The 11,841-nt window shown below is 40.6% G+C and overlaps 1 protein-coding gene across 1 annotated transcript; it reads right to left on the bottom strand.

Moving 5' to 3' along the window:
- Positions 1-401: 401 nt before the first annotated feature.
- LOC130266635 (leucine-rich repeat-containing protein 28-like) lies at positions 402-11,298 on the bottom strand. Its single transcript, XM_056515905.1, has 6 exons — positions 11,192-11,298; positions 8,716-8,933; positions 4,925-4,965; positions 2,332-2,369; positions 1,435-1,572; positions 402-1,263 (listed from the first exon to the last, which is right to left on the bottom strand). Exons 2-6 carry the CDS (start codon positions 8,896-8,898, stop codon positions 1,256-1,258), a joined length of 408 nt encoding a protein of 135 aa, XP_056371880.1. The 5' UTR covers positions 8,899-8,933; positions 11,192-11,298; the 3' UTR covers positions 402-1,255.
- Between the last annotated feature and the right edge of the window lie 543 nt (positions 11,299-11,841).

Below are 11,841 nucleotides of genomic sequence, written 5' to 3'. Positions count from 1 at the left end.
CAATGTACAAGAAGAAGGCAACACCAGAAGTATTCCTAAGCATGCAAACTTTTCAAGCACACAAACCTAAACACGTTCAGGGACAATGCTCAGGACCAAATTTTCTGTAAACTTCAGGAGAAATTTAATGCAGCAAGTCTCAGCTGATACCAGTTCCTAATCAAATGTGGTAGACTCCAAATCAACTCTTCAGTAATGTAAATTATCCTTTTGAAAGTCTTTTTTGGAACCTTTTTAAGTTAATGTGTGAAGTTTTGCAGAAAATGTGTCACTTTCTCTTTGAACAAGTCTTTCTTTCATGGTACAGCACCATAAGGTAAATTATCTTTGAGGAACATAAAGCACACTCAAGTCACTCTTTCTTTTGAATGTAGGACATCTGAAAATTGATGGAAATTTTATTGGCCCTGGGTCATAATGTTTAACAGGTTTATCTAATTTCATTCCAGAGCATTTACATAGTCATATACATTTTTTTTTCTTTCTAATCATAACCATCCTTAGACTTTTTTTAAGTAGTCTAGAAAAGTGCAGGGAAAGGACAGCGAGTTTCTGCACCCAAAACTTCAAGGAGCATTTGCAGTACATTTCTTGAGAACAAACAATGTGAACTTAAAACATATGAAGGTCACATTGAGAAATTAGTTAAAATAGAGCCAAGGGCTAATCCTGTTAGATTAAGTTAGACCAGTTTTTTGAAACAATAGCCTTACATTTTTATCATCTCTGCAGATCAGAAAATGCAAATAGACGAGAGAAAAATTAAAAACTAAAATTAAAAGAGTATTTGAAAATCATCATCATCTTATCTGAACAGATGTAAGGGTGATAGAAGAATAATAATATTGTATTTGCTTATCGAAGTATTTAGAAGAAAAAAAAAATCATTCAAAATCTGTCTATGGTCAACTTTTTCTGACTTTGTGTCACATTTACTTTGAATAAATTTTGCTTTTTTATAATAAACTAGCAAGACAAACATTTGTTATCTACTGTCACAGTGAGATAGAACTGCCATAGGCAAAGCTACTAGACATGTGTCTTTTTAGAAAATATAAGACTGCGGCTATTGGGTGAAAAGAAAGGAAGAAAGGACTGGAATCCTTTCTGTTGTGAAAAATTAGAAGAAACATCATCTGATCATAATGACAGTTGTCACTGGCATTTTGTGTCTTCTCAAAGAAGTTCAATATTTTCTTGATACGATGGCAACGGCTGTTAAATAAATACATTTTTCCCACTTCAGCAGCATTTTTCAGGACTCTGCAAGCACACAGAGCACAGCTTTTCTCTAACTGCAGAGCACACTGGGAGTAACACAAACAGCAATCCCTGCAAGTGCAGGGTGTAGCGCTCAGGAAAGCAGGAGCAGATCACTTGGCCAGTGAGGCTGCAGGGCTGCGTGGGAGCTGTGGCCCCAGACACTGCACCCACCTGCAGGTAAATATTTCAGCTGGTTGTTGGCCAGGCGCAGGTGCCGCAAGGACCTCAGGCGGCCGATCTCGGGACACACAATCTCCAGGGCATTGTCACTCAGGTCCAGAAACTGCAGCTTAACCAGGGAGCCAATGGCTTGTGAGAGAACACATTAAAACATGAATGTGATCCAAGAGAAACATGAAAATCTTCACAGGACTGTGAGAGGAGGACAAGGCACAGTACCCAACAGCTGTGTCTGAGCACATCTCGAGGTGCTAAAGCCAGTCTCACAAGTCAGTGACATCAATTGTGGAAATGCTGCTCTAGCTAACAAATAGCTCTGCTGGCAGTGAGACAGGATAACAAACACAGTGATGTACAGAATACTGCCATCTCCACATGCTCTTCAGAAAGTTCTGCTCTGAAACTACTTTCTCCATTCTCTTCCTTTGACTCAATCCAATTTATTCAGAAAGAGCATAAATTGAACACAAATCCCTCAATTTGGGAGCATAACTGCAATTAAGACAAGGAAAAGAAACTAGTATAAGTTCTTGCTCCTTTGGGTTTCAAATCTGTCATGATCTAAACTAGCAGAGTATTTAGTGTGGTAACTGCCTGAAAGCAGCAGACGCTCTGGATTTTTAGTTTCTGCAGATGAGTGTCATTTAGCCTTTTCACTTTCTGCAATTAGAACTGGAGCAAACAGCATTTAGGTGCATTTGAGAATTCATTAAAAGAATTTAACATAGCATAAACAAGGACATTATCAACTAAAAGCTACACTGGTATATTTTGTATGATAACCTTTAATGTTTTATGGGAAAATAAAGGAAAAATAGGCCTCTTCAAAGAAGAAAAATGAATATTTTATGATTCCTGCCACTTATCGTGAGCTGGTAGATTACTTACCTTCAGGTACAACAACTATGTTATTTGAATGAAGGTACCTGGGGGGAGGAGAAAAAGCAGAGGACACCACCTGTTACCCTCAAGGACTTCTGCTACATAATCAGTTTGCAAAATATCCAGTTTCAGAGTGAAAGAACACCCTCAAAGCCATTCCTCCCTCTAACAACAAAAGCTGTGGAAACTGTATAAACTGGCTATGGACAGGTACTTAAGTTTCACTTGGATTATTAAATGATTAGCATAAAAATAAAAGAAAATTACATACAATTATGTAAAACTCATCATTCACAGTTACAATAATAATGGACTTTAGTTTTTCAAGTTATATGGAGGAAAACAAAAAGAGAAAAGACTAAGCAGAGAGAATAACCAGAATAAATCATATTTGATCACCAGGTTATTTGACACTAAATGCTGGCCAAGGAAAGAAAAAAAGCCCACATCCACACAAGTTATACAATTACAAACATTTTCCCCTGCACATAAACTTTCACATCTTCAGTGAAGAAATAAGTACATGATCTATTCACTGAAAGTGGGTTTTTCAAACTTAAAAGTACATTTTTCAAAAGAAAAACCCAATCTTACACATGGTTATTTATGCAGCTACAGAGGGTGGCCAGACCTCTCACTAAGAATATTCAGCACCCTCTGATGGAGCACTTCCAGTACTTCTGGTAACAAAAACACTGATCTTAGATTTTACACATGTCAGATTTCAATCATCATTGCTGCAAAAGAACAATTGGATCCTGTAGAAAATAACAGCAACAAAATTTTCCAATACTGATATCCAATTGTAAAGGAATACTGAGTACTCAATGTTCAATAGCTGAAGCACACATGGAATTATTTTCATGGCATATTTTTTCCTACTGTATTCCAAGAGCATTTCCTAAAGTGGGAGCCTCTCTTTTCAGGGAGACAGAACAAGGAAAAAGGCATATGAACATTTCAACTGCATGGGGCACCTGAACCTTCTCTTTCTCTTCAAAAAATTGTAGTTTGCTAAAAAATTAACAAACATAAGAATAGCATACATGTTTATAGAAATATAGGATAAGAATTCTACCCATTTCAGCTGCAGCTCCTTAAAATATTTGTGAACTACTTCACTTAAGCTAAAAAAAAACTGTATTGTGAGGAGCTACACCTTGTAGCCTAGCATCAGGGGCATGATATATAAAGAAAAACACACGAGTGTGTAAATTTGTCTCTCAAAATTGAAAGCTACTGTAACAAAATATTCTTTATGTAAATCCTTATTTTGTGGTCTTGTCTCCAACAACAAAACACCTTTTATTGTTTCTTCAAAAACTGATTTGTCTCCTTGGAGCTACATAAACCACAGGCTCACTGCAGCTCTCTCTAGACCACCAGAATGTGTGGGATAATGGTGGTATAACTGAACTTACTAAACACCAAATAATTAGGCTTGACTCCTATACATCAGTTTTTGTAAGAAATTATTTGAAGCTGTACTTTCAACAGCTTTTCCTAAAGGCAGTATCAAGTAACACAGAGGTTTCTCTGATGCCCAGTAGCAAATTGTGAAATCAAATACAAAAATATTTATTTTACTGCTTCGGAGGACAAACACTCTCAAGACAGGGCATGATGAGAGAGGAGTTGCTCTGGAGTGAGTCAGAGACTGCAGTGACCTACAAACCAGCTGAGTTACACTGTGGGCACAGGCACCACGTGGGGTTCAAGGGCCACAGGAGGGTGACAAGATCAGACAGCTGAGGGCATTGACTCCTCAGATAAACACCTCCCGTGTGGAGCTGGCCATTAAATAAAATGATCAATGCTCCATCAGTTACTCATCTGAAACTGAGACAAAGAGCTTCAAAGGGGAGAAGAGGACATCCATTTTAACTCCCACAGCCAATCCTACCACAGAAGGGAAGCACCACTTTGTAAGAAGAAAGGGGAAGGAAGAAAACATCGTCTTGGGGGCTTAATTAAATTAATTGTCAAAATAATCCAGTTAATGGGACATCCATTTTTTGGACAAGACTGGATAAACTGCTCTGCCTACAGCAATCATCATTCCATAGTTACTACCCCTACACGCTCATCTCTGCTCCTATTTGACAGTCTGTGACTTGGTTCCAAAAACCGATTACTACAATCAGCAAGACTGAGCTCATAAAAGCCCTGGGAGCTGGGGTGGGAATGAGCAGCTAGGGATGGGCTGGAGGCTGTAACCTGTTACTCTGGCTCTGTCACAACCCTCTGACCACTGCACTGGGAGGTTCCAGGGGTTTATCACTGTGACAAGTCTACACAGAATTTATGGGGTAAGGTTTTTTTTTTTCCCTCAGCAGTATAGACACTGGTATAAAGGTTTTTTTCATACAATAAACAAGAAATTTTAAAAAAAATTAAACTGGACTTAATAAGCCTCCTTCCGAAAAAAGTCCAACAACAAATTAAGAAAACACAGCAACAAGAAAAATTACCCTTTCTTGCCCTCCAAAGCCTTCCACACTAAAGAGATAAATTATGTGAAAGTAATACATTCTAGATTATTTTAAGATGAGACAGATAAGCATAATAAAAATATATTAGAACTCCTACACAAACTCACAATTCCACGAGGTTTGGAAGCTTCTGTGCAAGGTTTTCTGGCTGAAAGAGAGTTAAGAGATTTTTTTAGGTTTTGAGACAAAAACCAGACACACAAACATTGTGTACCCAAGTCATTTTAATCACCATACTACAAAATATCAGCAGGAAAAATGGCAACAAGAAATATCTGTACAATACCCTGATTCCATGTCCCCAGGTATCCATCAGGGCAATCTCAGATGTATCCTGGGGGAGCAATTTACTACTGAATAGAACTACAGCCTAGAAGTGACATTATCACATCCTCAGCAAAATGGGAGTCAGATTTCTGAGACTAAAACGATGGATTACCTCATCTCCTTTTGGAAATATATTCAAATAAATGAGTTAGTTGAAGGGAAGAGATTGCTAAGAAGTTGCAGCCTTTCTTTACAGACTTAAAGAAGAACACAACTTAAAGAACTACACAAGATGTCTAACCAGAATGTATTTTGTAATGCTGCTAAACTGGGAAATGACCTACAATCTTTGTGTAGCTTAATCAATTACCACCAAGCCAGAACTGCTGAATCCATCAAACTAGATTTTCATATTTACATATTAACATGCATATCATTTCCTAACTGCCAACTGATCCCTAGCTATAATTCTCTTCCTTGGTGGCATTTATAACCATGAACACATATCACAAAATTGGCTTCACAAGTTTCAGATGTCGTGTTGGAAACTGTACTCAAAATTATTCAAAGTTAAGCCAGTTTTATTGCTTAAGAAACCTGCTTTAACATAGATTTGTTTTAGTGAAAAAATGGGGTTACAATACTGACATATGCAGAAATGCCTGCATTTTAAAAACAGCTTGATCACATAATTAAATTCCTATTAAAACTGGAAATTTTCATGTGAATAAACATGACGTGTGACACCTTAAATAGCTGTATTATCTAAAATATGTAACTTTGTGTCCATAACTCGATGATGGAGAAATAAGCTGAGCTGAAAAAGGTACTATTCTCATGCAGCAAACATGCCCCATGCTAGATGTGAGTCGAAAGCCCAGATTCTCAGCTCGGGGGCAGCAATTGATGGGGCAGGTCAAGAACTGCGGGCCCCGCTGCGGTGACGTCACGCGCGGCCGGCGCGGTCGCTGATCCGGCGCTGCCCCCTGGCGGCAGCTCCGCCACGGCGCAGTCACCGCCCCGCCCGGCCGGACCCCACTCACAGCTCCCGAACCCCGAGCTTCAACCGGGAACATCTGCTCGAGCACAAAACATTCCAGCCTTAACCCAGAAAAGTGTGGAAAAAACAATTCCACTGCCATCCTTCAGCCGTTATTACGATAAGGATGTTAATCTGAGCCACAGACTATTGTCACTGTTTCACCTGCTGCTCTGTCATCACGTATTCTGAGGTAGTAAATGAAGAACAATTATTCTTGATCTGGCTTCTGACAGAGCTAACAAGGCAAACACCTATTTCCTTTTAATTGGAAATTGGGTACTGGAAGGCTCATGTTATCAAAGATTAACTGAGAAGTGGAAAGATTTGATGCTGGGATACAGGTGTGCTGTATGGCTCCTTGATCCATTCATTATGTCACAGCACTCCATCACTTCCATCTTGCCAATGAAGACAAAAATGAAATTATTCTTAGCCAAGCTAAATTCTGTCAGCGTAAGTATCCCAGACATTTCACAGGAGTCATCTGTCAAGGACAGGAGTCATTTGAGAAGAGTAAAGAACAAAAGCTGATTTAGTAATTTATTTTCAGAATTCTAAAGGAATGAACCAGTGGGACAAAAGTACCACCTAATTTTAGAGAAATATGGTGCAGGTTCCATTTTGATGGTTTTCAATACTGTTCATGCAATTTAAAGTGTTTATTGATGAGCTATTGCTCATCACCTTGCATTAGAGAAATATAGAAGACAAGTCTTCCGTCAATAATTTGTTTTCAACTATTCTCAGATGATATTTCCACTCCCCCCACTGCCTTAGTGTACCTGACTTAACCATGACTTTAGCTAAAATTGAGAGTGCTACTTATCCTACCAGAAGTGGACATCGAAAAACCTCATTATGAAATTCTGCTTTGTAAAAATATCTATGATTTGTTTCCCTCAGTTCCTCCTGTTTTTTCCTCTCCATCAATCTCTCAACCTTGTCTCTCAGGGCATGCTCTCTAAAGTCCCTTGCTGCTGCTCTCTAGGTTCTCTCTCCAATTCACCCAGGCTGTTCATAAGTATTAAATTCTCTGCTCCAGCTTGTGCTTTAACAGTATCCAATAATTACTTCCTTCTGCTTTTAATGGAGATTGTGAAACTTTCCACGTTCCAAAAAGACATCTGCCTTTTTTTGTAACATGCTGCTGACTTGATCTATTTTGGTCCACTACAACTTCCAACATCTCTTCTGTGGAACAGATGCTCAGTGAATGACACCCAAATTTGTTTGCCTTGTTCCAACAATAGTGCTGAGCACTTGAATGAGATCCCAACAAGGCACATTATGAGCAAGTTATCCTGATTGCTGTGAATCTAATCATGCTCTGCTTCATGCTGCTTGAAAGCAATTTTGCCTAAGTATGACCTACATTTTAACTTTTGTTTCAGTTTCTTTATACAGGTCTTAACAGTTATATACAAAACCCTCCTTACTGTTTCATCTTTTGAGCAGTACAAAGTCTGTGAACCCTACTGCACTTAATCATCACTGAATTTCACAAAGTGTCAAGGCAGAGCTGTTTACAGTCTTTGGCTAATTTTATAGCAATTCTGATTTGTAACCATGAATCCTATTCTCCTGTTAAATTATTACACATTGTTAAATTACTGGCCAAAACCAGAGTGCCAAAATAATTCTCTACAGTACGTATCAACTGAAGTGACTCATTCAAGATGAAGAAAAGGGATAAAATCTTCAGAATCCTTTCAGCTTTTGGCCCTTAAAGGGGAGTACAGGACTTTTTCTAGGAAACCCTGAAAACTGTACAATTTTGGTGAATTTTAAGTAGTCATGCCTTACAGGTCCTCTACCATTGCCACTATTGTGCATCTCACACCATGGAAGAGCCTAACAAGAAAAACAACCACCAAATCCAAACCAATCAAGCAACCAAAAATGAAAACTTGGGAGATTTGAGCCTGTTGACAGTGGCAAGTTCTGACTCTATCCTACAGAGTCTTAGCAGCTCAGAACATCTCTCACAGTTATTTAACTGCCCCACACTGAATTTTAAGGTCACAACATCCACTCAGGGTGAAAATTACTTCAGTTCAGGGAAAAACAGCAAAACAAGAAGAAATCCCAAAAGAAAATTCCACATTAACTGTGACATTAGCTGACATATTACTGTGTTCTCCTATAAACAGCAGCCCATAGATTCAGGTTTTTACTGGCACGTTAACAGCAGGTTTGGAATTAGACCCTGAGGCTGACATTGCCTTTGAAATTAGGCACGCACCAAGGAAAACTCATCCAGCCTAATGAAGAAATGTAGAATAGACTGCATAGCATCACCTAACAACTGACCACTTCTCAGAGTAAAATATATAGGTTTAAAAAAAAAAAACCACAAAACAACAGAACAACAAGCCTGACAAAAAAGGCCCCCGAAGGTCTCGAGAGCTTGAAAAGGGCAACCATAAAATGTCATGAACTTCCATTTATTATTCTCTACATTACCTATCCTAGAGCTGATGACATCATTCAAGGTCAGATTATCTAGAATATCAACTTTTTCTTTCCTGTTTCAAAAATGAGAATTCCTAAACACAGACAGTAAACACTGCAATGAAGAGACTGTCGTACCAATGTAGTCAGGGAATTTCTTTTCATGTAAAGTCTCTCCAAGTACTGCAGCCCCTCATCTTTCAGTAACTCCAGAGGGAAGTGATGGAGATTTCGGTAGTTTAAGAACAAGTTCTTGTGCCTTTCCAGCTTTGCCTCAGAGATTGTTTTGCACAGTTCTGATGCCATGACTAAGCACCACATCTACTGCATCACATCTTCTGAGAGCAGACCCATTTCTAGGAGACAAAAAGAGGAAAAAAGCTGAGTATTACCAAGGTGTAGCTATGCCTTCATTTGCAGGAAGAGTTCTTGATTACAGATTAGCTGATAATTTATCTAAACACACTTGTTCCAGTTAATATACAAAGTCCCCAGAACATCCACATCATAAGCTATGTTAGAAACAAGTCTTCGACTATTTTCTGGATTAAGCTTTAGTGCATTACAAGACCTGAAATAACAAAATCTTTGGGTATATTTAATGCTTTTAGTTTCATCCATGTTTGATGGACCTTTCAGATTATTTTGTCAAAACTGCCACCACAAGAAGACAAAAAAAAAGCAACTTCTATTAACCATTACTGATGTCCCACATCTATCCTATCATATGAGCTAAAAAAAGAACCCACAGATAAGAAAAGCACACAATTAATAGAGGATTTTAGTCTTAGATGACTAAAAAACACTATTATCTTTTAAAGCAGTAAGACAAAAGGCAAGTTTGAAGTGCGTTCCCATATAAAACTAGTGGAATAATTTACCAGTTGGAAGAGATAATTGGGATAGATAGCCAGTACAGCCATTTAAAAATAATGCACCAATATATGAGAAGTCTGAAACTTGTGGTGAGAAAATTTATAAAGGGTGAGATAAGACAGATTTTCAGCTTGCTCTACTAAAAATAAAACCAGAAAGAACAAAGTCTCAAGCTTTAACTGACAATTTCAAAACAAGAAAACAAAAGCAGGAAGACAAATTAAAAATTAACTCGTATCTGAAACCTGACTTTTTTCAACTTGTTTTTCACATATAACCAAAATCTAAGTCATTATTATGCTGTCTAGATTTAGACAACAGCAAGACTACATCTTTTCAACTATCTCATAAAAAAAACATAATAAACCCACACTATTAATTAATTTGTAGTTACTATTTTGCTATAGACTTGTGTATATAAATTAATTCCCATTAACAAAAGGCTAGGACTCAAAGCTGCTTCCCACCAGTAACATTTTCTGTTTTAGTTCAATCCTTCACTGACGGAGAGGTTTCTAATCTTAAGAGACAGTGGAACTGAAAGTCCGGAATCATAAATCCCATCTGATGATGGGCATGGTACATAAAACTCCAGCTGAAGGCTGACAACCCAACCATTCATGTAAACCAAACTACTTCATTAGTTTAAGTAGTTCCCCTGATTTGCAGATAACAGCTCGTAGCAGTGATCTGTGTCTTTCTGGAGCAACACACATTTGTGGGATTTTTAAGAGGTTTTTAACTATTGCCTTCATGAGCTGTTTTAGGCAACAGGGTACACACACTGGCCCTTGGCACTCCTGACATTAAAGCTCTCCGTCCAAAAGATCAAGGAAAAGAAGCCATTACAATTCCCAACTTTCATTCTGTGATCAGAATTAAAATAATTCGTGGAAAAGTGTTAGAATTTTTAATGGGCCTAATCTGAGTATTTATTATTAACCTCTACAGTATAAGACAAGGTAAAGGAAAGCTCATCTTTCTCTTATTTTTTAATCAGAAGCTGAGAAATGACAAAACATAAGCATAAATATCCAACAGCCTTCCAATTTGCCCAGAGATGGTTTTCAGGTGTCCTGCACTTGTGGGCTTCTCTTCACAGAGTTGTGACTCCATATAACAACTGCACATTTAGCCATGGCACACACGGACACACAGACATGCAACACCACAGATGCAAAGTCCAGTCACAATCTACTTTGGCTCTTACTTCAGAGGAACCTCCTCCTACTCCCTTCCACCAGCAGCCAAACTTTTCCTCTCTCAATTGTCTTTTTCCAAGGATGAGGTGAAACCTTACCAAAGAGGAACAGCCACAACTATGCTCTTTACGGAGAGTAAAAAAGAAAGATGAGGGCTGATAGCACCCAGTGACCATGGCCCTATGAGGGGCCGGGTCCTTCACAGAAGGACGAGGAGGAAGGGGAAGGGAGAATGAGGGAGAGGGGGCGAATGGGGGGAAAGAAAGATGGGAAGAGGGGAAAGAAGGGCTAGAGAGTGGCACTGGACAAGGGGGACACGGGGAAGAGAAGGAGAAAAGGGGAGATAAGAGAGACAGAGGGGATCGGGCCCGGCCACAGCGCGCACTCCCTCACGGAGAGGCGCCGTGCCCGCGCCGTCCGGCGAGCACAGAGCAGGGGCACAGCACCAGAGACAACCTCCCACCGTCAAGACCCGATCGACAGCCCTGTCCCTGTCCCCGTCCCCCCCTCGGCCCGGCCGGGTCATCGCCACTCACCGGGGCCGCAGCAGCGGGAGCGGCGCCGCCGCGGGCCCAGGGACCCGGGGGCGGGACGGGCCGGGCCACGCGAGACCGCGACCGCCGCGCGGCTCTCGCGAGACATCGCCCCGCCCCGCCGCGGGCAGCAGCCAATCACAAGGCTCCGTTTCTCCCGCCTCCCTCTGCCAGCCAATGGGAGCGCGCCGCCCCTCAGCGCCACGCCCGCCCCTGGCTGTGGGCTGAGGGGCCGCGGGCGGTCCCGGTGTTCGGGCGTTCGCTGGCGTCCCGGTCCCTGCCTGTGTTCATGTGTGCAAGTGTTCCCGGTGTTCCCGGTGCCTGCCGGTGTTCATGTGTTCCCCATGCCCCGGTCTCTGCCGGTGTTCAGGTGTTCCCAGTGTTGCCGGTGTTCTTGGTCCCTCCAGGTGCAGCTCCATGAGCGAATATATGGGCTCCACTTGCCTCCCCACGTGTTCACACAGCAACTCACCCCTGCTTAACTGCTGACAAAGGAGAACATCATGTGCTGATAAAAGCTGTGGTCAGGGACCACCATCTACCTTTGGTGCAGCTGCCGCTGCCATTTATTTCTGTGTTGAAAGCAGAATCTACCTGTGCCTACAACCTGCCCATCACGACCATTTTAACCCATGATAGTTGCCTTGTGGAAA

Source organism: Oenanthe melanoleuca, unplaced genomic scaffold, assembly GCF_029582105.1.
Source record: "Oenanthe melanoleuca isolate GR-GAL-2019-014 unplaced genomic scaffold, OMel1.0 S116, whole genome shotgun sequence".
Taxonomy (NCBI): domain Eukaryota; kingdom Metazoa; phylum Chordata; class Aves; order Passeriformes; family Muscicapidae; genus Oenanthe; species Oenanthe melanoleuca.
This window is presented reverse-complemented; position numbering and strand designations above follow the sequence as displayed.